The sequence below is a fragment of the Colias croceus genome, chromosome 14 (assembly GCF_905220415.1).
Source record: "Colias croceus chromosome 14, ilColCroc2.1".
Classification (NCBI taxonomy): domain Eukaryota; kingdom Metazoa; phylum Arthropoda; class Insecta; order Lepidoptera; family Pieridae; genus Colias; species Colias croceus.
The window spans coordinates 9,478,242-9,504,400 of NC_059550.1; the positions used below are offsets into that span (position 1 = coordinate 9,478,242).

The 26,159-nt window shown below is 35.4% G+C and overlaps 1 protein-coding gene across 1 annotated transcript in view; it reads right to left on the reverse strand.

Moving 5' to 3' along the window:
- LOC123697187 (breast cancer metastasis-suppressor 1-like protein) overlaps positions 1-26,159 on the reverse strand; it is an 84,005-nt gene that overhangs the window by 53,587 nt on the left and 4,259 nt on the right. Inside the window, exon 3 of the mRNA XM_045643608.1 lies at positions 22,683-22,776. Within this exon, the coding sequence (XP_045499564.1) occupies positions 22,683-22,776 (94 nt within the window). The remainder of the gene's footprint in view (positions 1-22,682; positions 22,777-26,159) is intronic.

The window sequence follows — 26,159 nt, forward strand, 5'->3', positions numbered from 1 at the left end:
AAAACAAATGGCCGGAAACAGTCGTGGAGAGCTTAAACTTTAAAGGCTCTTAAAATCATGCTGTCACTGTCTAATTAATGAGTGTTGATGAGACAGGACTATTTTTGTAGGTCTTATGAATAACTGAGATAGTGATTCTAGCTGTCGTAAATTGAGTTTTAATTCGAACCTAACCTAACGGCTAACCTAACCTAAATCTGACCTAACTTTGAGGGCGAATATCTCGGCTATTTTTGATTTTAGAGAAAAGTTGTTCCTATAAAACGTGCTTATATAAGCGTAATCTTTACGATAAAACAATAATAAATAGGTGTTATAATGACACCAACTCCATCAAAAATTTTTTAAGTCCTGCGCCCCCTTTGCTTTAGTCCAACCAAAATGTGTATAAAATAATTTATTTCACACATTTCCATACGATTTAGGAATTGTATACATTTCCTAGGAATTGTACCTATACAATGACGGATTACATACATTTCCTGTAACAGATATAAAAAATAAGATAAATGTTAGATAGAATTTCATGAAATCAAAATAATTATCTCTATTTGTATTTAAAACGTGACGTCCTAGTTAGGACGTAAGGAATTCATGAAAATCCGTCTCGAGAACCAATACCACATAGCTTAAACCCTAAAAACCACATGAAAATCTTTGATTGAATTAATATAAACAGACGAAAAGAAAAATACATTAGCAAAAGGCGGGAATTTTTTTTAGCCCTAGGTCTCTACCAGGCAACCCTTACAGTAAAAGTAAAAGGAAAAAGATCAAAAACTAAATAAAATATTCAATAATACTGTATATTTAAATAAACCATAAAAAAAAATCACGTACAAAGAAAAGTAATCGAAAAACAAATTTCCGAACGGTAAACGATTCCGATTGCATTTTGGATTGCAAAAGATTCGATTTGATTCGTATAAGAGAATTTAAATGGAACCCCGAATGAGATAATTAAATTTATAGTTTTATTATTTTCGTAGAATTTTAATCTCGATCGGACAGTTTTTCGATTTTTTTAGTAAATATTAAATACTTCTGATATAAAAAAATGTACAATAAACGTGAAAATGTTATGATTTCCCGGCTTATCATTGAATCGGTTTAGCTTTTATTTGACGTGGAAACAGTTACAATCGGAGATGATCATGATTTGCTTTTTGGTCAGTTCTAGGTAAGATACGAATCACGTTTTGTGATATTATAAAGGGGCGAATAAGCAATTTGTAAGAGCAACTACGCAATAATATTAAAAATTCAAAAAAGTCAATAGTTAAATAATTTATTGCATACCTACCAATACATTTTTACATAATAGCAACCTTATGCTGGTACTTATTGCAATACAATCATATTATATTTAATTAATGTATATTCCTTAAGCTAAGCTAGCTTATTTCTATTCTCTACAGACACTATGTGAGGAACTAAGTTTGCAAGATTTTGCCAGAAAAAGCTGCTTGTTTTATTTTGACTATTCATAATTTCATTCTGTGATAAGTCTCTAAAAGAAAGGCTTTGTCTATATATTTTCAGAATTAACAACATAAAATTAAAAACAATTTATAATACATAGAGATTAGTATGTACATAGAGTCGAAAGATGTAAATAGGTAGTAATAGATACTTAACTTTATCACTGAGTCGTAAAACTAACCATGATACTTGAAGTTGTAAAATTACAAGTTATACAAACTTCTAACCACAAGGTGAAGCCTTTCTGATGGTATAGATAAGCAAACAAACGAAAACGTCAATCTATAATAAACTACGTGAGACATCAGCAAACAAAACGATTAGGTGCGATGAATTGCCAATCGTATGGGATTTGCCCCATGCAAATCCCATACGATTACGATGGGATTTTATGTGAATAAATTTTAAAATATTCTCTAGGTATGTATTGATATAAGAACTGATATATTGTAAATCAATTATGGTAGAATTATGTACCTAATTTAAATACAATTTTTAATAATTTTTATGAATGTTTACGAAGAGGAAGCTTATTTTCAAACGTATTTTATGATTATTATAAATATAAACAATTATATAATATAACACGCTTTCTTTGTTCTTTATATCATTTATTCTATTTTTATGACGGAGCTGTTATGTTTACACGATAAACACATCGACTGATAATAATGTCAGCTAAACAATAGATACCTATTTTGAAGTGTAAGAAATCAAACAATATTACAGTTTGAGATTCATATGTGTATCATGATATAGAATAGGTACCTATATCAATATAATATATCACGTTATATTCAGGATTGTAACTTGTTGTTATGATAAATATGAACTGATTCCTGTACATGCGTTTCATATAAAACTTAATATCGACTTAACGAAGAAGTAATTCAAAACGCAAAGTTTCCATGAACAAAAGCCCCAGACCTCGCAACTAAAAGTTAAAACCCATCATAGCCAACAGCGCGAAAAGAATTTGCAAACGGGACGCTGCGCTCGAGCACACTGCATCTGTGTGCGTGAGGGTACGTCACACGCACACGAGCCGCGTGGCAGCCGTCTCGCTCGTAGCCCCCGCGTGCGACAGAGACGGCAGCCCGTAGACGCTTTCAGAAACGCTACGCCGCGGCCGCGCCGGCCGCCATCTTGCTGTTCCTTTTGTTGATAGATTATTTAGAAGGCTCATCGCTATATTTTTTTCCTTTATTTCCGACCCGTCGAATGTTTTATGAGTGCAGGTTTTTATAATTCCGCCGCCGCGTGGCGATTTTAATGTCCCGATGCGATGGTTAAAGGACGAACGCTTGACCTTCTTTTTTTTTCGTTAATTGATTTTTACGTGCCATCTCCTTTCAATTTACACGAAAGTTCATTAATTCATTTGCTCGTTGAACCTTTATTATTTAAATACATTTTCAGATAGTTACATAAGAGTACGAAGATACATTTCTAGAGGTCATTATGATTTATGATTCAGAAAATAACCTACCTACTCTTTTATAATATTACCTTATCTTGACTGATTATTTAAATATACTGTAAGCACGTATGTTTTGTAGATGCTCTAAAATTATATAAACGTATTGCATTCAATAGTAACAAACATTTTAATGACAAAACACATCACAACATAATATTCACACGTTTTAAATTACGACTTAACCTAAACGAAAACGTCGTACCTACTTCAATAAAACATTTTACAAGATATAATAAGCAATGACGTAACAAAACCATCCATTACATATAGCACACGTGCTAAAATAAATAGAATCTCGAAGCGATAAGATAACCTCATTTCGAAAAGTTTAAAACTAAAATAGGACATTGTTTTCATTAAAAACTAAATATATTCATTCGTTTTGAATCTAAAAATGGTATTTGAATGATTAATTTTAATGTAAATTATGTTTGCAAGGCACGCGAGCACTTAAAAAAATGCGCAGTAAATATGTTTTCTCGCGACAGCTAGCGCCATCTAGTTTATAACTTGGGAAGCTCGGACTGTCACGGCGCAATGCCGCGTTGTCTCGCGAGTTATTTTTACACCGCCTAATGTTAGGCTCTCGCACAAAAGTTTATGATGTCAACGACTATTATAACGAGAATAACTGGAGTGCAATAAAACAATAATTAATATGGGCAAATATGACATAAATCTGTTGTAGGTACCTACTGTTTATTAAGTGGCTAAATGGTGTACTTTATATAAGTTGGCGAAATAAAACGTTATTGTTCTCTGAGTTAATATAACAATGCAATGTTATTCGTTTTGTTAACAATGAGTGGAAATAGCGGGGGTTTATATATGACTCGTTTTATCATTAATTTCATTTAGTACCTACCTATGTACTATGTAGGTAATTTTTATTCAATTGATAAAAAAACTCAAGATATTGCGATAATACATACATTTATACATGTTTTATGTCATTAAAAATTATAGCGGAGACTTTTTAAAGATTTTTCACATATCAGATTAAGCAATACCTATATTAAGTTTTCGTATGTTTGTCCCTCACAGTTACGTAAAAATATATATAAGCTATTGACAACATTTCAAGCTTAAAAGCTGCATTATCAACAAAAGAGACCGCACATATTTCAAGCTATAAATTTAATTTTATGTAAAATTAATTCCACAAAATGAGAACGAGGAAAAACTTTGAATAAATACGTTCCTATTTTCTCAACTGTAGATAATTATCTAAATTAACCATTTGTTAAATATTTCGACATTTAAAATATTTAGATTTTGTGTGCTTAGTTTATTTTGTTATATGGAAATTATACTTTACTAGATTTCCGCCCGCGGCTTCGCCCGCGTTTGCAAAGGAAAACCCGCATAGTTCCCATTCCCGTGGGATTTGCGGGTTACCTATATGTGTGCTAAATTTCATTGTAATCGATTCAGTAGTTTTTACGTGAAAGAGTAACAAACATCCATACATCCATACAAACTTTCGCATTTACAATATTAAGTAGGATTTTAATAGCAGTTGTTGCCAAATATGAAGGTACTTTATTTACTTAACTTAGGGCCGATTTTTCAATCCGTGGTATATATGTGTTCGTCTAATAAAGTATTACACGAACACATTAAAATGTCACCTGTAAACTGTCAAATGCGGACAATTAGAATACATTTTTAAAATGGTAGTTATTCGACGAATAAGTTTTAACCGATGATTGAAAAATCAGCCCTTAATATGACTAATCTATAAGATAGGTACTTTTTAAATTGATAAAAATGAAATTACATACGTAAAAGCTGCTTTTTCAAAGTTTTATAAATATCGGGATATTTCATTATTTAGGAAAAAAAAAGTCGTTTCTATTTGTCTTCAATAATAGATACCTTAGATACCTACAAAGCATTATAAACACTATCATTATCAATTACGAAGTGAAATAAATAAAATTATTGGCTACTAGCTTCCGCCCACGACTTTGTACGTGCATCCCCGTTTTTCCCCGTTCCCGCATGAATTTCGGGAAATCCTTTCTTAGGGGACACCTTCGTTATGACATCTACCTGCATGCCAAATTTCAGCCCGATACGTCCAGTGGTTTGGGCTGTGCGTTGATAGATCACTATATCAGTCACCTTTGAGTTTTATGTATATAGATTTTAATTAGGTATGTAATATTTTCATAATATTTGTTTCAATGTTATCTACATCAAAGTAGACCTTTGATGTAGATAACATTGACATGATTACAGTTCCTTTAGCTTTCACTTTACATAAAATGCAATAAATAAAAAAATCAAGTAGTTTTCTATACTAATATTATACAGAGGAATGGTTTGTACGTATACGTATGTAGTTATATGGCTTTAACGCATAAACTACTGGACCGATTTCAAAAATTATGTACCTATACTTATGGCTTTCACGCATAAACTACTGGACCGATTTCAAAAATTCTTTCACCGTTAGAAAGCTGCATCTTCACTGAGCAACATAGGCATATTGCATTTTCAAAAAAATTAGAGATCATTAGCAAAAATGCAATAATGTAACCCAAGGTGTAAAAAATTCCATAATAAAAATACTGTCATCGCGTGCGCTGCGGAATCTATTCCTTGAAGTAGGTACGAGGATGGTTCTTATGAAAATAAACGTAAACATATGTAGGTACCACGGGCGAAGCCGGGGCGGACAGCTAGTAAGAAATAAATTTGTTAACGTCTCAAAACCATGTTCAAGTACATATCGTCTATTTACGAATGCTTATCACTAATCGGGTCCCTGATACTGATAAGAACCACTTGACCCGTGTAAGCTAAAATAACTCTAAATATAAATCAATTTAAGGTCATTATTGTTCATCACTTTTGTACAAAGCCTTGTGGAGTACCTACGTGTCTTGTTGAAGTTAGTCGAGTTTAAAATTATTTAGCCATTTTGATTTTACTTAAGAATGTTAAAGAAGACTTGAAACGTAGATTTAAAGTTACTGAGGTTGTATTTATTTACAATTTTTCTACCTTTTTCCATTTGAAAGTGTAATACACTTACTTTCCGCCCGCGTTTCCATAGAAAAACTCTTAAACACACCTAAAACACAACGATACTAGATTCTTTATTTGGAGTTAACACTAATTTCAAGTAGATTGGCTTATAATACAAGACCAGGTTCCTATATAATATTATCTTATATAAATAAAATATAGCAATGTTGGTGGGGTGGTTGGGGTTAATTATAAGATATGAGATTGAGATAAAGAGATATTTATTATTAATTCACTATAATGGGATGAGATGAGATGATCTAGGATGGAGCTCCGCCCGGTGCGGAATCCGAATGCGAACTAACTTATTTTGTGGTAAAATAATTAATACATTACAATGAAAGGTGCAAAATCGACGCGTTGTATTCCGGGAACTGGTATATTGTCTCTACGATGTCTTAATCGTACAAGCAATTTATATTAGGGAAAATACGTAACATTTATTCCAAAAGGTATTTAATAAAATTAGCATGGCAGTGGGTGTTCGTCTAAATTTGCTCGTCGCCTACGCGTTTCGCCCACCGAAGTATATAACTATATAATAATAATATGTATACATATAGAGCAGTAAAGGTCAATTTTCTTTGACTTTTAAGAGATAAAAAAGTGAAGTCCCTTGTCCCCAGGTGGGGTAAGGAGTAGCATGCATTATGCACACCTACATTTGTTTCACTGATCGATTTTCTGTAGTGACATGTAAAGGGTTTTCCAATAAGAGGTGTTATTTTGAATAGCCCGCTATTTCGGTAGATGTCACTTTTGAAGCTGTCATTTCTTGGCATTTGACAAGTAGAAACTACGCCATTAATAAAAATGGTACGATACACGCTTCAACAACGCATTGAAATTATTAAAATTCACTATAAAAATGGTGAAAATTTGGCAGAGACGGTTCGTAAAACTCGAACATTTTTGGGTCGTCGTTAAGCACCTTGTCGCACCGCAATACAGAAATTGGTGGAAAAATTCGAGCTGTTGGGACAAGTTAGTGATAAGAGGAATAAAACCCGTGCACGTCGCTCAAGAACAGCCGAGAATATTGCTGCTGTAGCCGAAAGTGTTGAAGAAAACCCAGGTTTGTCCATTCCTCGTCGTTCTTTGGAATTAGGTATTCCACAAACGTCATTACACCGTATTTTGCATAAAGATTTGGGTCGTAAGGCTTATAAAGTCCAGTTAACACAAGAACTCAAGCCGGCCGATCATCAACAACGTCGTGACTCTGCTGATTGGGTCGTTGAAATGCATGAAAATGATCCGGAATTCCATCGAAAAATCATCTTCAGTGATGAGGCCCATTTCCACCTCGGTGGCTTCGTCAACAAGCAAAATTGTCGCATCTGGGGCTCAGAAAATCCAAGAGTTATTGTTGAAAAGCCTCTCTATCCTCAACGTGTGACTGTTTGGTGCGGTTTATGGTCCGGCGGAGTCATTGGACCTTACTTTTTCGAAAATGAGGCTGGCGCAACAGTTACGGTGAATGGATTGCGCTATCAAGAGATGATTAACGATTTTTTATGGCCGGAATTGGATGGTATTGATCTGGACAACGTTCACTTTCAACAAGACGGCGCTACGTGCCACACAAGCAACGAAACCATTGATCTTTTAAGGGAAAAGTTTCCGGACCGTGTTATCTCTCGAAGAGGTGATCACAATTGGCCACCGAGATCTTGTGATTTAACACCTTGCGACTTCTTTCTTTGGGGCCACGTGAAGGAGAAGGTCTACGCCAACAGCCCAGTATCGATTCAAGATCTCAAAGATGGAATTCGTGAGGCTATCGAGGACATAGAGCAGCCACTTTGCGATTTAGTTATGGAAAATTTCATGAAAAGGATTTTGTCCTGTAAGCGTGGCCGTGGTGGTCATTTGCCTGATGTTATTTTCCACTATTAACGGCATACCTTCCTCTTTGTAATGAAATAAACATCTGATGATTTATAATAAAAAATGGCATTTTTCTTTGAATATCAAAATAACACCTCTTATTGGAAAACCCTGTAGGTGATCATGTAGGCCTTCTGTATCCCGCCATACCGAGACAATTTTTCTCTTCGTCTCCTTGAAGAGGTAAGTATAATATAATTAAATGGCTGTTCCCCGCGGTTTCACCCGCATTGCTCCGCTCCTGTTGGTCGTAGCGTGATGATATATAGCCTTATAGCCTTCCTCCTAAATGGGCTATCTAACACCGAAAGAATTTTTCAAATCGGACTAGTAGTTCCCGGGATTAGCGCGTTCAAACAAACAAACAAACTCTTCAGCTTCAGCTTTAGATATATTTTTAGGAATTAATTATACAAGCTTTACAAATACGAGTTGATGAACGTTAGCCAAGTCATGCTAATAATATAACTTAATTCGACGTAAATGTTCAAAAATGGTAATAAAAACCCGAAAATGTATATACATTTGTAAACCACTTCAAACGAGCTTTAAAGAGCAAAAGTTAAAACTAATGTGAGCTGAGTTGAACTCAACTGAGAGTGGAAATCTAATTGCAGCTTGTCAAATTAAACTCAATCCTTTTATTAACCATTCAGATTATAAATCCAATTATATTGGATTACAAATTATTCATTAAATATATTTTTTTGAATAAGGGCCGATTTTTCAATCCATAGTTAAAACTTATCCGCCCAATAAAGTATTACACTATAATATTAAAATGTCACCCGTAAACTGTCAAATACGACCAAAGAATACATTTTTGAAATGGTAGTTTAGTACGTTATTCGACGAATAAGTATTAACCAAGGATTGAAAAATCAGCCCTAAATTACGTGTTTTGTACGTATACTACGAAGTAAAATAATATCTCTGTTACGTATACCTTTAAATTCGGAAGAGATACAAAAGTAATGGGGAAACAAAACGCATAATGTGTGCACGTGAAAGAAACCGCAGACAAATGCTAGTATAATTTCTTCTATATGTATTAAAATATGTTATATGGACAAGTACATAAAGATATTTCGTAGAACAAAGCTGATAAAAGATATATTATACTAAAAATAAAAAAAAACACGCTCATACTCATGAAAATATTATCTTGTTACCGATTCTTGATAAGTATACAAAGTTGAGGACAAAATTGAATGTAAGAAGAGTACATCCATACTCATAATATTATAAATGCGAAAGTAACTCTGTCTGTCTGTCTGTTACTCAATCACGCCTTAACTACTGAACCAATTTGCATGAAATTTGGTATAAATATACAGGTGAAGCTAATAGCAAGTTAAAAATACTAGTTCGTAACGAAATCCAAAAAAAGTATTAAAACCCATCAAACTCCATCCCAATATGAGCAAATAAATAAAATCGACATTCAAAACCCTTCAAATAAACTCCCGAACAAATGCAACTGACGTGGATATTAATTAAAAACTCCATAAGCTCACAAAACGGAAGGCAAACAAAGGTTTTGTTCGTCGGTATCGGAATGTTACAAACGTCTCTGTACCAATATTGTTTCAAGTTTCATTGTGAATATTGTGTTATGATAGGGGGGGGGGGGTTATGATAGTACATATTCTAATTCTATTAAGGTACTTATTTTGATTCAATATAATACGTACCGATGCTTATATATTATATGTACAGGGTGTAATCGTTAAGTGTGCGCAGGCGATTATTCCGTAAGCGTTACAGATATTAAAAAACTTTAAACTGATATCAAAAACCTTTACCTAATGAGTAAAATGAAAATAATAACTTTTTTTCAAATAAAACGGGAAATATCCAAAAAAAAAATACATCGAACACGCCCATCTTTCACATTAAATCCACTACCTATCGAATACACATTTTATTAATATTTTCACGTAAGTTCGGAAAAGCAATCATACAAGATTCGTAAACTACGATTGAGATTGCTAAGCCATGGTTTCTGAACGAAGGGGTTCCGACCCTTGGGTCGGCTTTGTTATTAATGGGGGTTGCGGAATGTTCAATAAACAAGGCCTATATACAGAATATAAGTTTGTTTATATTTATTTATTACTAGACAAATGAATATGTTTTAAATTTTAATATATGAAAATAGTTAAGATGATAGAGGCGCTACATTTTGTGTTTAACTTTTTGATTTTTTCAAATAAAAATTTTCGTAGTAGAGTCCCGAAAAATCTTTAAAAAGAATCATTTCAGTTCCTAAAAATAAAACTTAAATAACTACAACTAACTAAAGAGTCAGTTTATGTGACGTGTTGTGTTGTAGAGCATTCTTCCGTTGTTCTTAGTGCGTTTGAAAAGACTCTAATACTGAACAAAACTGAATACGAGTTTTCATTTACACTAAAAGATCATGAAAGAATGCTCTTGCTCTAGCTCTAACTCACAATTAGGAGTATGAAAAATATAATTTATTATGTTTACCGATTCGTACGTCTACCCTATACGCACAAATAATTTCATGACAATCAGTTGAGCTATTTCGGAGAAGTAATTACAAACATGAGAAAAAGAGACGATCGAATTTTTTGTATATATTAAACATTTCGCAACGAAAACTTAAAAAATGTAAAAGTAAATTTGTCTCATATTTTCTCATAATACTGCTACAACGCGACGTACCTATTCTTAGAAATTCTATTATTTCTCATTTCCAAGAATATTAAAAATTGCTAGAAAATTGCTTCGTCTGAGTACAAGAGAGTAAATTAGTCGGATAAAATTTAACAACCTTTAATTGACCGTTCGTAATTTAATATTTATTAATTCCCGTCTCTTATTGAGTTTATAGTATAAAAATACGAACGTAACAGGAAAACATGAAGGTATAAAAGGAAATCATAATCTTTTCTATTGATAAAACCAGTTGCAAATACCTACATTTAATATTTTCCCATTTTGTTTTCTATACATTTTAGTGTGTACATACAAAGTTTTCTATAATCAATGTTTGTAGTAGGTGTTTACTTCTTTATTTCGTATTCCTAGCTAGGTACAGGTATAAGTATTGTTATTACTTATTTCGAAAAATTAAAATATTGAACATGCTTAAAATTATAGGAAATTGTGAAAATGTATATCATTGTGATTGAATTGAAAAAAGTGATATATTTGTGAAAAGATTCGGAAAAATCCACTTATAATACAAAAATGCCTTGCAATAATTTTCTGTGATATTCTTATATTTTAGAATTCTTTTTTGTTGTTATTGTAGGTATCAATTGTTAAGCCTCGAACCTATTTTGAAAAAGTTCTTTTGTGCTTATAAAAGTCTAATAAATAGTCAAATATATATAATTATTTATTTATTTCTGGTCAGTTTTTTGTTACGTACTATCTCAAGCCGACCAGCGAAAAACGGTATTAATGAATAAATATATCAACTGGTATTATTTACTTCAGATATCGAATACCTAATTGTCTATTAGCGAATAATTTATGCAAATTAGAGAAAGGGGAACGATTTTTTGACGTTCGTACGCAAATCACGTTTTTGTTCTAATCGAAAACGGTAATTCTCGGTAATTAATAAATATATACTTTCTTATAAATTTAATGAAGTGGTTGAAAAAGTATCTTCACATCAGTTTAGGATAACATACATACAATTCGTGACCTTAGTGGTATAAGTACTTATGTCGTATAATTAGGTACTTTATAGAAAAACGTTGTGAATCCGCTATAATATAAAATTGAGAAATAAGGTAAATTTGTTATTTTGCGAACGTCGTTTGAAAACTCGGCTAGTTTTTTATAAAATCTCTATTTAATTTATAATTTAGTAGAATGTAAAAGATTTTCTATTTGGAGCATAAGGGGCCATCCATAAAGTACGTCACACGTAAAGAGGGGGGGAGGGGGTCGACAAAGTGTGACATGGTGTGACAAGGAGTGGGAGGGGTCCTAAGTTTCGTGACATCACATTTCAAAATCTAGAGGTTTTTTTTTTTTTTTTTTTTTTTTTATTGTACAATAGGGGAGCGCTTGGCCACAATCTCGCCTGATGGTAAGCTGAGATGTGGCCTAAGATGGAGCGCGCTTCCCTAAAATGTACCTGTTCACTCTCCTCTTGAAGACCTCCAAATAGTACTCGTCGGGGAACACAGATTCAGGAAGCATGTTCCAGTCCCTAGCGGTTCGAATAAAGAATGACGATCCGAACCGCTTTGTCCGGGTACATGGAACGTCAACCATGTGGCGATGCCTGGAATCTGTGCGCCTCGACGAACGATGGAAAAATGGGGATGGCGGAATTAGGTCGTGCAATTCCGCAGCGCACTCTCCAAAGTGTATCCGGTAAAAAACCGATAAACTTGCCACTCTGCGGCGGTGGGCGAGGCTCTGGAGTTTTTTGCCTACTAGCTCATCGTCGTTTATTAGCCTCTTGGCACGCCTCTCTATCACCTCAAGTGTCTCCAGCTGGTATTTGGCAGATCCATCCCAGAGGTGAGAGCAGTATTCCATGCACGAACGGACCTGTGCTTGATAGAGGTTGAGCAACTGTCCCGAGCTGAAATACTGCCTCACCTTTGCCAGTATACCAAGCTTTTTTGAGGCTACTTGGGCTTTTGATTCGATGTATGAACCAAAGTTGAGAGTAGGCGTTAAGGTGATACCAAGAAGCTCGAGGTGGTCAGTTATCGGTACGGATACACTTTGGAAGGACGGAGTTAGGTTGAATGGACTCCGTTTAGCGGTGAATAGACACGCCTGGGTCTTGGTCGCATTGAACTTGACCAGATTGGCCTCGCCCCATTCGGAGACTGCCTGTAAGGACAAGTTCATGCGTTCGACCATCGCCTCCCTAAGGTACTAATTGCTTGTTAATAAACTAATCGTTTAAATTGTTTTGTTGACAATTTATATTTACCTATTCAATGCCTATTCATTAGTTTATTTTTTTGTTATTGTTTCAAATATTTGATATTATGTTGATTTCATAAAAAAGTACTTAATTTAAATGGAAATAAAACTAATTTCGGAACTGCTGTTTTAATTTAATAATTTTTCGATGTTAAATTGCAAAACATGTGACGTCACACTAGGGAGGGGGGGGTCTTAGAAATGTGACCACCTGTGACAAGGACGGGGGGTGCTCAAAAACTCATGAAATTAGTGTGACGTACTTTATGGATGGTCCCTAAGTATGGCATTATTTCTCCTATTCACACCAGTATTACTAGTATTAATGTATTGTAATTTATATCGTAAACTATATAATACAAAAAAATATTTATTTCTGTTACAGGAAGGAAAAACGTCTAGTCACATAACGACAAGCAAGAAGCTTATAACTTAAACACAAGGCGACAGGCGCCATCTTGTGAATGTACCTACAGCATGATTTTTAACAATTAAAGGTCCATATAGGTAACTAGTAGTCCGCCCCGGCTTCGCCCGTGGTACATATTTCGCAATAAAAGGTAGCTGATGTCCTTTCTCGGGTATCAAAATATCTCTATACCAAATTTCATGAAAATTGCGTGATTGAGTAACAGACAGACAGAGTTACTTTCGCATTTATAATATTAGTATGGATGATGAAACTGTTGAAATTGTATTCAAAGTCAAACGTTTTTAAAGGCTGTATTATAGGTATTATAATATTATCATATATTAGCTGTGCCCCGCGGTTTCACCCGCATTGCTCCGCTCTTGTTAGTCTTAGTGTGATGATATAAAGCCTTCCTCGATGGCTATCTAGCACCGAAAGAATTTTTCAAATCGGACCAGTAGTTTCTGAGATTAGCGCGTTCAAACAAACAAACTCTTCTGCTTTATAATATTAGTATAGATTATCACATACGAACAGTAAATATAATACCTAGTATGTGTTTTGTTTAAGTAATTTGAATTGATAAACAACCTTTTACCAGTATGTACCAGATACATGACTTCATGTTGTAGGATGTTTATTTCTTTGGCATGTCAGAGTTATAGAGATATCTATAGGTAGGTATGAAACTTACTACCTATAGGTACTTAGGTACCTATGAAATTTAGTTTTCTTTATTTCTTTCTTCTAATATCGCAACAATGAGAATAATTTTATTGCTATCGTATTAAGCTAAATTGAGACACATGCTTTTGCAAAATAAAATTGTATATTTACGCTCCAAAATAATGTTATTAAATCTCGAATACATCAAATCGAATACATATTAGACTATATACCTATAAGGTTTTTGAACACCTAAACAGATACATATACATCCTACACAAATACAAAAACACAATAATATCGTTTACCAAAAGCTAAACCACGCTAAACTGAAAACATCGTACGAGCCGGGTCGTTGAACCCGTCCGTAACGAGCGCGGCGAGGTCACTATGCTGATTAATATTTTATTCACATTTTATACTTACTTGCATGTTTCACTTGGAGTTGAGTTAAAAACTTTGATTATTTACTTGTTTACTTGTTCTATTAAATATTTATTACTAGTTACTAGTAAAAATGCGAAAATAAGTATCAGTTTAACTGTTACGCTTTCACGGCTTAACTGATCCAATTGTGCTGGCAGTTTTCCATCTCAAACATTGTGAACGGATAATAATAATAATATAATAAGGGCGTAGGGATGTGACTGGGCGTAGGGATGTGACGACCCCATCGCCCACGGTTGGGATATCTATTGTTTACGTGATAATAGATATTCCACCCGTGCAATCAGTCAACCCGCAGGACACCTTGTGGCGGGGTGTCGGGGAGTAGCGACCCCGCGGGAACCGAGCGCTCCCGGGGGAGGTCCCTGTCCTCACCTCTGGGCTGTCCCGGTGGCAGTTCGGAGTGAACAATGACGAGGTTCAGGATCCCCTACCTCTGGCTTGCCTTTATTGGCCGTCCAGAGTGGAGCCGCCAGAGCTACATGCTCGGGGGTGGAAGTGTCTAATGGCGTAATAGCGGGGAAACCCGCTCCGGGCCCGCGGGCTCGCGATGGTGAAACCGGTGCCGCACCTCTCTACACCCCCAGCCGCTCAGCTGATGTTGCCCCCTTGTTGCCATTTTCGGTAACCTTTTTGGGAGCCCATCGACCGAGCTGGCGAGTCACCGTCTGCCATCACTTTCAATTTTTAATATTGAAAAGGCAGAAATCCATAGTCCCCATAGACCCATCCTCTGAACACCTCCTTCCATAACCCAGATTTTTAATTCACATATTTTACAATAGTCCTGCATCGGCCGCGGACTGCCCAGGGCTGTATCTCTATAGTGCAGTCATGGGCAGGCTGCGGCTGGTGTCCCACAACACATTAAAATTCTCTAAAGGGCCTCTGCGTGTTGGACCTGTGTCCCCACGTAAGCCTCCCAAAAGACCGGGTACCTTCCTTCTGGTGGTACCCGTGTATTATGGAGAGAAACATAATAATAATAAAAATTCTTTATTGTACACAAAAAGAGAGGATAAAACAATTATACAGCAAAGTACAGAACAAGTACAGAGGGCGGTCTTATCGCTTCGAGCGATTTCTGCCAGACAACCACAGCAAAGGAAAGCTGCAGAGAAACGGAGTAGGTGGTGCACAACTGAAAGTTGGTGGTGGACGGTGGTGCACAACGGATAAAGGCTATTATAAAAAAAAACATAACTTATGAGTAAAAGTTTAAAATCTATATAATAAAAATGAATTGCCAAATGTAAGCACAAAATAGAGGATGCAAAAATGTATCGAAAACAAGGCTTCTGCCTTGTTTTCGATACATTTTAGCTAGAGTAGGCATAGTTTAAATATTTCATCGCGTATGTATTCGCGATTTAACATCCATTTGTTGTAATTGTTTGCTCTTCAAATAAATAAATCAACACAAACAACAACACCAAATAACTTCGTATGTACCAATTTACCCTTAAATACATACGAAAAGTCGAGCCACTTTTCAATGTAGATGGGAGAAACGTCGGCCTATATTTTGATCCAGGCCATAATCTATCTGCATGCCAAGTTTCATTTCTTTTCGTTTATTATTAGTATAGTGGAATAGATAATGAATATAAGTTGTTGTTGTCATAAGGATACCTAGAGGAAGATTTCTTAAATAACACAAATACCTTTTTTTTGGGGAAATCTTGCATAGATACCCACGGTCTCCGGGGAAGAGGCCGAGGGTTATGTCGGATTCCTACCGACCAAAACCCCACTGTGTTCCGTCGAGCTGCATCAGCGACAGGGCCACGGGTATGTGTAGAATTCATCCGTGACCAAATAACATAAATACCTAGTAAGAAGTTAGTATAAAAATTTCGATTTATTCCTAAAATTAAAACACTTTTTTCGAATTTTGCAATGATTTGTAAGTTACGTACATACCTAGTTAGAATTAGGTACCAATTTATTGCTATGTTAAACTAAATCAATGAAATAGAAACCTTTATTATTTTTAATGGAAATGAATAAAGTCTTAACGTTCGTTAATAATAGTCTATATTGTATATAGAATGTAGTGTATACTGTATATTTAAATGAACATTTGACACAAATTAAGAATAGATTCAATTTCGTATACCTACGAGATGGTTGCCAAAATGGAAATTATAACGAAATATTTATTTTTAGATTAAATAAAAAAACTTGAGCGATGTCAAGGGACATCCGGATTCCGGATGGAACGAAGTGTTAAGTTAGAGAGAGACAGACAGAGAGCCACGCGCACGCCGCACGGCTTACAACTCTAGCAAAAAGTGTCGTGACAACTTTTCGTAAGAACCCCGTCTAGCCCCCTTTTCACAACGCGCGATAAGGAACTTCGTTCCAAAACTTCGTTCCAATATTGAATATTCATTATCTTTCGCCTACAAAAGTATTCTTAAAATCGATCGAAAAGTTAATGATAATGATTTACTAATTTCTTTTATAATAATTGAAGACAACACACGTTATCATTCCATTAACTTTAAATTGACATTGTAATTTATCTTACGAATGCAAAAACATACCAAATATGATTACCATAACGAATCATAAAAAACGAAGCGAGAAAGAAACAAAAATACTTCAATTTATAAGAGAGATAAAATAAATCGAATGTAAGTAGGTACCTATATTATGTAAAAAGTTTTATCGATAATCTATATATTATGTATTACCTATATTGTACCTACTCGTTAGCTACTGTAAATTATTCTGTGCCTCTACCATAAAAGTGGTGTTGAAAATTTTGAAAAAGCTTTTAACGCGTAAAAGAAAGACAAACAGGTATTTTAATAGCTAATATTTTAGTATTAACAAATAAAACCAAATGACCTAAACCACTATTAGAACAATAGTTGACCCTGTAGAGCGCCGGCACAATGCAACATAGGCTGTGACGTCACATCCTCGCGTTTTCACCGTGTTGAAACCGGCATCCGCTGACGAACGGTGGATATGAACATTGAACAAGTATTTTGTTTTTGCTACAAAAATAATGGAGAAATACAAGTAGAAACTGTACGTTACATTCAAGTTGAATTTTAACTCGAACTCTTTGACTTTTGAACAAATTAATACAATAAAAAGCAAAATATTTTAAACCATTGCTGAGATAAGGGCGTTCAAGCTAACAAACAAACAAACTCTTCAGCTCTATAATCAAGATTTTTTTAATCTTACCACATTTAGATCTAAGTCAAGCCATTACATTTCATTTTTAACTATACCCTAACGAGCCTGTTATCATCTTAAATACCACAAAAACAAAAACCTTACGAGACCATATCATAATTTATTATTAGCCACATAAAGGGCAAAGATACAGGACAATAGCCGTGTCATCGACATGCATTCATGACGTGACGTCACTTCCGACAAGCCAACTCATCCGCCAGACAAACAATTCATTGTAATTATATTGATATTGATGTTTGTTTCTTTACCCGACTGCGAGAGGGTGGGTTATGTTTTTAGAGTGTATGTGTATGTTTATTTGGCACGCCTTAGAGCCTAAACGGCTACTTGTCAATCACTACATAGTATGAAACAAAGTCGCTTTATCTGTCCTTATATCCCTATGTCCCTTTGTATGCTTAAATCTTTAAAACTACGCAACGGATTTTGATGCGGTTTTTTTTAATGGATAGAGTGATTCAAGAGGAAGGTTTTAGTATATAATTTATTAGGTTTTAGACAGAGCGGGCGAAGCCGCGGGCGGTAAGCTAGTTAATTATAATTTTTGAAAAAATCGTGAGTGTGACACTGTAGGAAATATATTGTAATACTGTGATTAAACGTAATCGAATATGCAAACAAAAAATATATTACCATTGGTAAATAGGTATTTTTTATCTGTAGGTACAAATATTTGAGATTGAAGTTGATCTCATGTAAAAAGTTTGACTATAGGAAAGCTTTTATTGTAACAAAATGCGAGTTTAGCCACGAGTTAAAGCTAATAAATAATTAAACGCGAAAGTTTTTATGAATGTTTGTTACTTCATTACGTTGGAACGCATGCAAAAGCGTTAATGTGTCTATTACACTCAACAACTGGACTAAATTAGATGATGTTTGGTGATACCATGCTTTATTTCTTTACACAAAAACAAATGCCTCTGCCTCTCCTCTCTCCTCTGCCTCAAGGTCATTCAAAAGAGCAATTGCAAAAGCGAAGTCGGAGTATATTGCCAAACTAGGCGATAAACTAGCCCACCTTCCTTCCGGAACAAAAGCTTTTTGGGCTCTCGCCAAAGCCGTTCAAGGCAACTTCTGTCGCCCATCTCTTCCATCTTAACACATGGGAAATGACCGGTTGGCACACACTGCAAAAGAGAAAGCCGATCTTCTGGGCTCTCTCTTTGCAGAAAATTCTACATTGGAGGATAAAGGAAAAATACCACCGCACATATCGCACTCTACATGCTCTATGCCGGAAATCCGTTTCACGCAAAAAGCTATACGTAAAGCCCTTCTTTCTCTAAATGTGAATAAGTCATGTGGTCCCGACGGTATTCCCCCCATTGTGTTAAAGATGTGCGCCCCAGAACTAACTCCAGTTTTAACGCGTCTCTTTCGGTGCTCAAACTCTTCAGGCATAGTCCCAAGCTCTTGGAAAACCTCCCTAGTGCATCCCATTCCCAAAAAAGGCGATCGCTCGGACCCATCCAATTATAGACCTATACCTCTCTGCTCTCAAAGGTAATGGAGTCCATTATCAATCGCCAGCTTCTAGAGTTTCTTGAGGAGCGCCAGCTGATTAGCGATTGCCAATACGGTTTCCGTAAGGGTCGCTCAGCTGGCGATCTTTTGGCGCTCTTGACTCACAAATGGGCGACTGCTATTGAAAGCTACCATCATACGGGATTCCCGAGAAATTGTGTCAGTGGGTCACCAGTTTCCTCACAGAGCGGAGTATCAAAGTCGTTGTCGACGGTTCGTGCTCCGAATCTAAGCCTGTGAATGCTGGGGTCCCACAAGGCTGCGTTCTTTCTCAAACTTTGTTTCTTCTGCATATCAATGACATGCTACTGCCTAGTGGCATTCATTGTTATGCAGACGACAGCACTGTTGACGCACATTATACCGGCCGATGCAATATTTCTCGGGATACCGTTACTGAGCACCGGAACGAGCTTGTGTCTCAAATCGAGAACTCTCTTGTGGAGATCTCCAATTGGGGAAAACTTAACCTTGTTGAGTTCAACCCAAAAAAGACACAAGTTTGCGCGTTTACCACCAAAAAAACTCCCTTCGTCGAATCTCCAGTTTTTCAGGGCATTCCCACCAGAGTCTCAGCCAGCATTAGTATACTTGGAGTCGAAATATCGAATGATGTCCAGTTTCGTTGTCATCTGGAAGGAAAGGCTAAGCTAGCCTCCCAAAAACTTGGTGTGCTCTGTAGAGCGGGACAGTATTTCACACCCGGCCAACGCCTACAACTTTACAAGGCTCAAGTCAGGCCGCACATGGAATACTGTTCCCATCTCTGGGCCGGAGCACCTAAGTATCAGCTCCTTCCATTTGACCGAATCCAGCGACGAGCTACACGATTAGTGGACGACCCTCGTATAACTGATCGGCTGGACTCTTTGGCTCTCCGTAGAGATGTTGCATCTCTCTGCGTATTTTACCGCATCTACCACGGCGAATGCTCTGACGAACTGTTCGAAAATACCAGCTGCTGAATTTCACCATCGAACTGCTCGCCACAAGTTGAAATATCACCCTCAACATCTGGATACTTGGCGCTCATCCACCGTGCGATTTAGGAGGAACTTTCTGCCACGCACCACTCCTCTGTGGAACGACCTTCCGAGCTCAGCATTTCCGGACAGATACGACTTAGGTTACTTCAAAAAGAGAGCATACTCTTCCCTAAAAGGGTGGCAACACACCTGCAACCGTCTTGTGGGTGATTATGGGCGGCGCCAATCATCGCATTAATCCGATGACGCGCCAGCTCGTTTGCCCGCTAATACATAAAAAAAAAAATATGCATCAGGTGAATGAATCATATATAAATCAAAAGTAAATCTGTCTGTTTGTCTGTTACGCTTTAACGCTTAAACTTCTCAAGCGATTTTGATGAAATTTGGCACAGACAATTTTTAGACCCTGAGAAAGAACATAGGCTACCATTTATTGCGAAATATGTACACGGGCGAAGCCGGGGCGGACCGCTAGTATGGAATAAACAGATATGTTGACAGCATTGTCCAATAAATTTTTAGATTTTTAGTTTCATTTCAGTTTGCAGTTTATGCAGATTCATCTTTTAGCATGTACTCGATAAAAATCCTACAAGGGTCTGTAAACTAATATTGAAATAACGTTGAATTCCCGTAACAAATAATTGTGCTCTATACAAACTTAATCCGACTCTAAATTATATTGGAAGTAATAACAGAAGTAATATATTTCTAACTAACTTACCTTATTTAAAAACAAACCACCAAAAGCCTCTAATCATATTAGACGAAACTAGATCAATAACTTGCTAATTAGTACAAAACTAAATCACTTACCTTATACAATATTTTTTTTTATTGTTTCTATAGTTTTATTATTATTAATATATTAAAATAAACATGCATTTCTTACCTTTTCCGATGTATTTCAAACTTTCTTGTATCAATTACAAAATTGACACTTTATCAATGAAATATTAGATAACTACTACTAATTTTAATCATCGTTTATGATTAAAATTAGTAGTATCTAATATTTCATTGAAAAAAATACCTATTAAATATTATAGTGTGTAACGGTGTCTGTCTGTGACCTCATTTCTCAACAAAATATTAAAACTTACGAACTCATCTAATTTAAAAAGAGAATATCTTAAAAATATAGATAGGGAGGCGAGGTTGCTAAATGGCGTAATTCAACGGCGTCGTCGAGACTTATCAAAATCGAAAGATAAAATAATTTCGAAAAGAAAAGCTTCTATGGTAAAAACCATTTTAGCGGTGGGTTTGGCGTGTACGGATTTTCAAAAATGTAAAAAAAAACAGTTACTTGGGCATTCTCGAGCGCGTCAGATATTCATACTACGTATGCTCCAAGTGCCTCTGATAACAGCGGTATACTAATCTGCCGGTTTGCGTGGTGGGGCTAGGCATATAAATTCATCAAAAATGCACAAAAAAAAAATTTACTCGAGCGTGTCAGATTTTCGGAAGGGGTGTTAAGTAGGCCCCAAGGAAGCTCCCCTTAAAAAAACTGACGATTACGGCATGACGATAAGTTACGATGAATTTTTGAAAATGCAGAAAAAAAAAGTCCTTTTGAAATACTCGAGCGCGTCAGATTTTCATAGGGGAGGTTCATCTCGGTATCCTGAAAGCATATTTTCTTAATCTGACAAAAATGTTGGTGGGTTCTCTTAATCTGACCAAAAAAGGTTTGTGGGTTTCTTTTTTTTTTAATCATCGTTATTTCATATCAATTTTCTTAACACCCTCAGTTTTCGAGATATACTCAAAAAAACGGGAGTTTGAATTTTTATAATGCTTCAAGTAAAAAAAGTTTTAACTTTGGACAAAAATGAAAAGAGACCTTTTTTTGTAAAATAAAATTACCTTTTTTGTTTATTTTTTTGGAAAAAGTAAAGTTCGCGACTTATATGCTGCAACGCGTTTTTTGGAAGAAGAAATGGCTCCTCCAGACTTCCGGTCATGCGGAAACCGGCAGATTTTGTATTTTTAGTAAGTTTTAGATTATATTCTTCAAAATAAAAATAAAAACAATCGCGCTCGAGAATGCCGGATTAACGTTTTTTTTTTACAAGTTCGCGACCCTATAACTCGGCGGCGTCAAGGACTTATGGTCAGATTAGTTAAATTTAGTCCTAAAACACTAAAATCAACCCCCAATATCTTAATCTGACGCGCTCGAGTATTTCAGACTATCAATTTTTTTTTACTAATCTGATTGTCTATCCTAGGCGCGCGTCACTACATATAGAGCTAAATAGTTAACAAGGTTGTTCTATTAGGTCTAAGGTATCTCTCATATCTTAAACTGCCACGCTCGAGTATTACAGAAAATTCCCCTCTTCGCCTCCCTATCTAATATGCGTAAATGTGTAGCAGAAATCTAAATATTTTATAATTTCATTGCATTGACTTCTTCTAGGCGATCGAGTGCTATTTTAAATTTAATATTTTTCAATAATAAATTAATGCCTCAATACAATTACAAACAATAAATGATTCAATCTTCAGAGAGATCTTCTAAATATCTACAGTGGTAAAAACAATAAGATAATTTAATTCAGATAATGATAAAAAACTAAAATCTATAACTTACCTGAAAGTGTTGATGTGCTGCCTGATCTTCTGCCTCGTATTTGTGTTTTATATTATCTATACGCATCTGCTTCAAGATGCCGGCCACTTCGATTCTATAACAAATACAATATAGATTTAAATAATTAATTACTATATCCATACTAATATTATAAATGCGAAAGTAACTCTGTCTGTCTGTCTGTTACTCAATCACGCCTTAACTACTGAACCAATTTGCATGAAATTTGGTATAGAGATATTTTGATACCCGAGAAAGGACATAGGATAGGTTTTATCCCGGAAATCCTACGGGAACGGGTTGTTTTTCTTTGAAAACGGGTTGTTTTGTTTTGTATAGAAATTCGATTACAAGAATTTACAATAAATTACATAACATGTAGCATAAACTATGTGATTTAGTAATAGTTCTATTACTGAGATAAAAAAAAAACTTACACAATCATTAATAGTAGGTACATGCTAATAACAGGAGGTAATTTTATAATAATATATTACGTAGTAATGTTATAAAGCAATAAAAAATACATAATAGCGAACGTTAACTATGTATTAGCCCAGTCTATATTATGTTAATGAAACTTCGTAGCAGTGCTACGAATATGCGCTACGCGCCCCTCTACGCAACTATGCGTAGTCGATAGTGCTTGCGGGTGGTTTATTTTCAGTAACTTTTTAAAGTAAAACAGCTTTTTAGTTTTAATTCTTTAAAAAATAATGTTAATATGTAGTTATTTAATTTATTTAGGGCTGATTTTTCAATCCTTGGTTAAAACTTATTCGTCGAATAACGTATTAAACTACCATTTCAAAAATGTATTCTAATTGTCCGTATATGACAGTTTACAGGTGACATTTTGAAATGCTCGTGTAATACTTTATTGGACGGATAAATTTTACCAAGCATTAAAAATCGGCCCTTAGTTAACTTTCTCAATAATAATAAAAACAAGTTCGAATAGCATGTGTTCTTTGCACGCTTATAAATTCTAAACCTGTTCCTTTTATCATTTGTAGAAATTAAAAACGTGAATAATAATAAAAATAAGGAAAGCTTCAAGGTCATGTATAATAATCATTTTAACGGTTTATCAGTTCTAATTTAAGCGACTGAGTTTATTTTGGTCCTTTTTCGAGAATTTAGAGTATTTCAAAAGTATCTATTCCTTTGAAGCAAATCTCCAAGGCTATTTATAATACGTTGAGAATAAATACGTAGTTAGAGCTTGTACAAGCGTACATCATCCATCGATAATCGCTCAGGCGATGATTCATAATTGAAATTATAGTGAAGCATTGTGAAACCGTCATTTCTAGGTGAATTTTATTTAAAACTATATTACTTATTTCCTGCAAAATTAATTTAATCAAAATCATGAAGAAGATAGCTTTGGATTATGCGTCAGATATCTTCTCGTTGGATATTTTTAACTTATCTGAAGATGGAGTTTATATAACACTAGCTGTGCCCGCGGTTTCACCCGCATTGCTCTGCTCCTGTTGGTCTTAGCGTGATGACATAATATAGCCATCCTCGATAAATGGGCTATCTAACACCGAAATAATTTTTGAAATCGGACCAGTAGTTCCCGAGATTAGCGCGTTCAAAGAAACAAACAAACTCTTCAGCTTTATAATATTAGAATCGAAGTATAGATTGAATGAATTAAAAATTAAAATGTGAACTGGCTATAGCTCGATAGCATAGATTGCCTTGAAAGGTATTCTCCAGTCTGTTGCAACTACCTATTTAAATGTTCTTGCTGACGTGTTTTCCTTGTTAAAAAAGTCAGCTAGGACTTTTTTACGTACAGGATCATAATTACTGTATCTATTTTAATCCGCAAAAGAATTACGTATCAAAAGTTAGTCGACAATACGCTCCGTAGTCCGTGCGAACTGAAATATGTATTTACAATGTAATTTATTAATTTCATAATTTTTACAGTACATGTACAATTTAAAAATTTCACAATTTATAGAAACTAAAAAATAAAAAAGAGTGTGTGTACTTGGTTCAGTAGTTTAGGTGTGATTGAGTAACAGACAGACAGACAGACAGAGTTACTTTCGCATTTATAATATTAGGCCGCGTTTCCACCTGCAAGAAAACTTCCGCGAGAAATGTCCGACAGTCTGTCTGACAGTGACAGCAACTTGCAAGTCTACTTGCAGGTGGAAGTACACGCGTTAGAAGTTATACTTCTTTGGCGTATGGAAAAAAATACTAGAATATACAACTTGAACATAGTTATCAATTTTCATACCACCTAGAACTAACTTCATGCTGTTAAATTTAGGTGTCGGTGTGCGCGCGCATCGTAAAAATTCACTCTCATCATTTTTCTCCATCGCGCCAAAAGAAGTATAACTTCAATAAGTAATTCCTTATTTACAACTTATATTTTGTATAAAATGAGTGTGGGTTAGCGCATAACTCAAGAAAGGCTGGACTTCAGCTAATTTTTCCTTTTGTATATGTTCATTAATTTTTTAAAACTTTATAACAAAAATATACCTATTATACTATCCAACCAGAAAAGACCACAGTCACTATGACATGGGCACCTTCAATAAGAAAGCCTACATTTCATAGAAACCAGCAAAACGGTCGTAGCCACAGAACATATAAAGAGGTTAGAAATATCGCGCGGCGCTATGATTGGCTAGATTTGAAATTGCAAATATGTGCGTAAGCTTCATATTAATTAGAGTACAAATGTAGTGGAGGTGAACGGTGGGGCGGATTTGGCGGTTCTTATACGAACGGCGAATTATTGCCATTCTAACCTCTTTATATGTTCTGTGGTCGTAGCTATGCGAACGCACATGAAATGTGGGTCTCCTTAGTATTTTCTAGTGTTTGATTTTACGCGAGTATTATACATTTAGAAATTAAAGACTTTTTAACGGATTTTAAACGCGATTTATTCATTATATTATTTTCCCGACGTTTCGAACACTTTACAGCGAACGTGGTCACTGGGGGACTCAGTCTCCCCGCAGTGGCGTAGCTATCATATGGCCAGGTGGTGCAGTGCACCAGGGCCCCGGAGCTCAGGGGGCCCTCAAACCTCAGCTTTGAAAAAAAAAATTTTTTTTAATATATTTTTTTAAATAAAAAAAAATCTTGTGAGCAGGCTCGAGCCTTTTGTTTAATTTTTTTTTCAAATCAACAATTATAGAACTCCTTATTCAACATTTCCAACCTTGTTTCCAACACATGCGCCAAGCGTCCTCGATAGGCATGTGCTGTTTGTTATCGTTAGTTCGGTTATTTGGTAGTTTTGATGAGTACCTACGCCCGTAGTACATTGGATCAGCGATAAGCTCACGTGCTTGACGGTAGTGAGACCAATTCGCCAATTCCACCCATCAACTTTTTAATGAAACTTTCATTCGCTCTTGCCTTGCATGAGTTCTCATTTATGATATTTGTGGCGATGTTTTCAACTTTCTGGGGTCTGGGACGTACTAC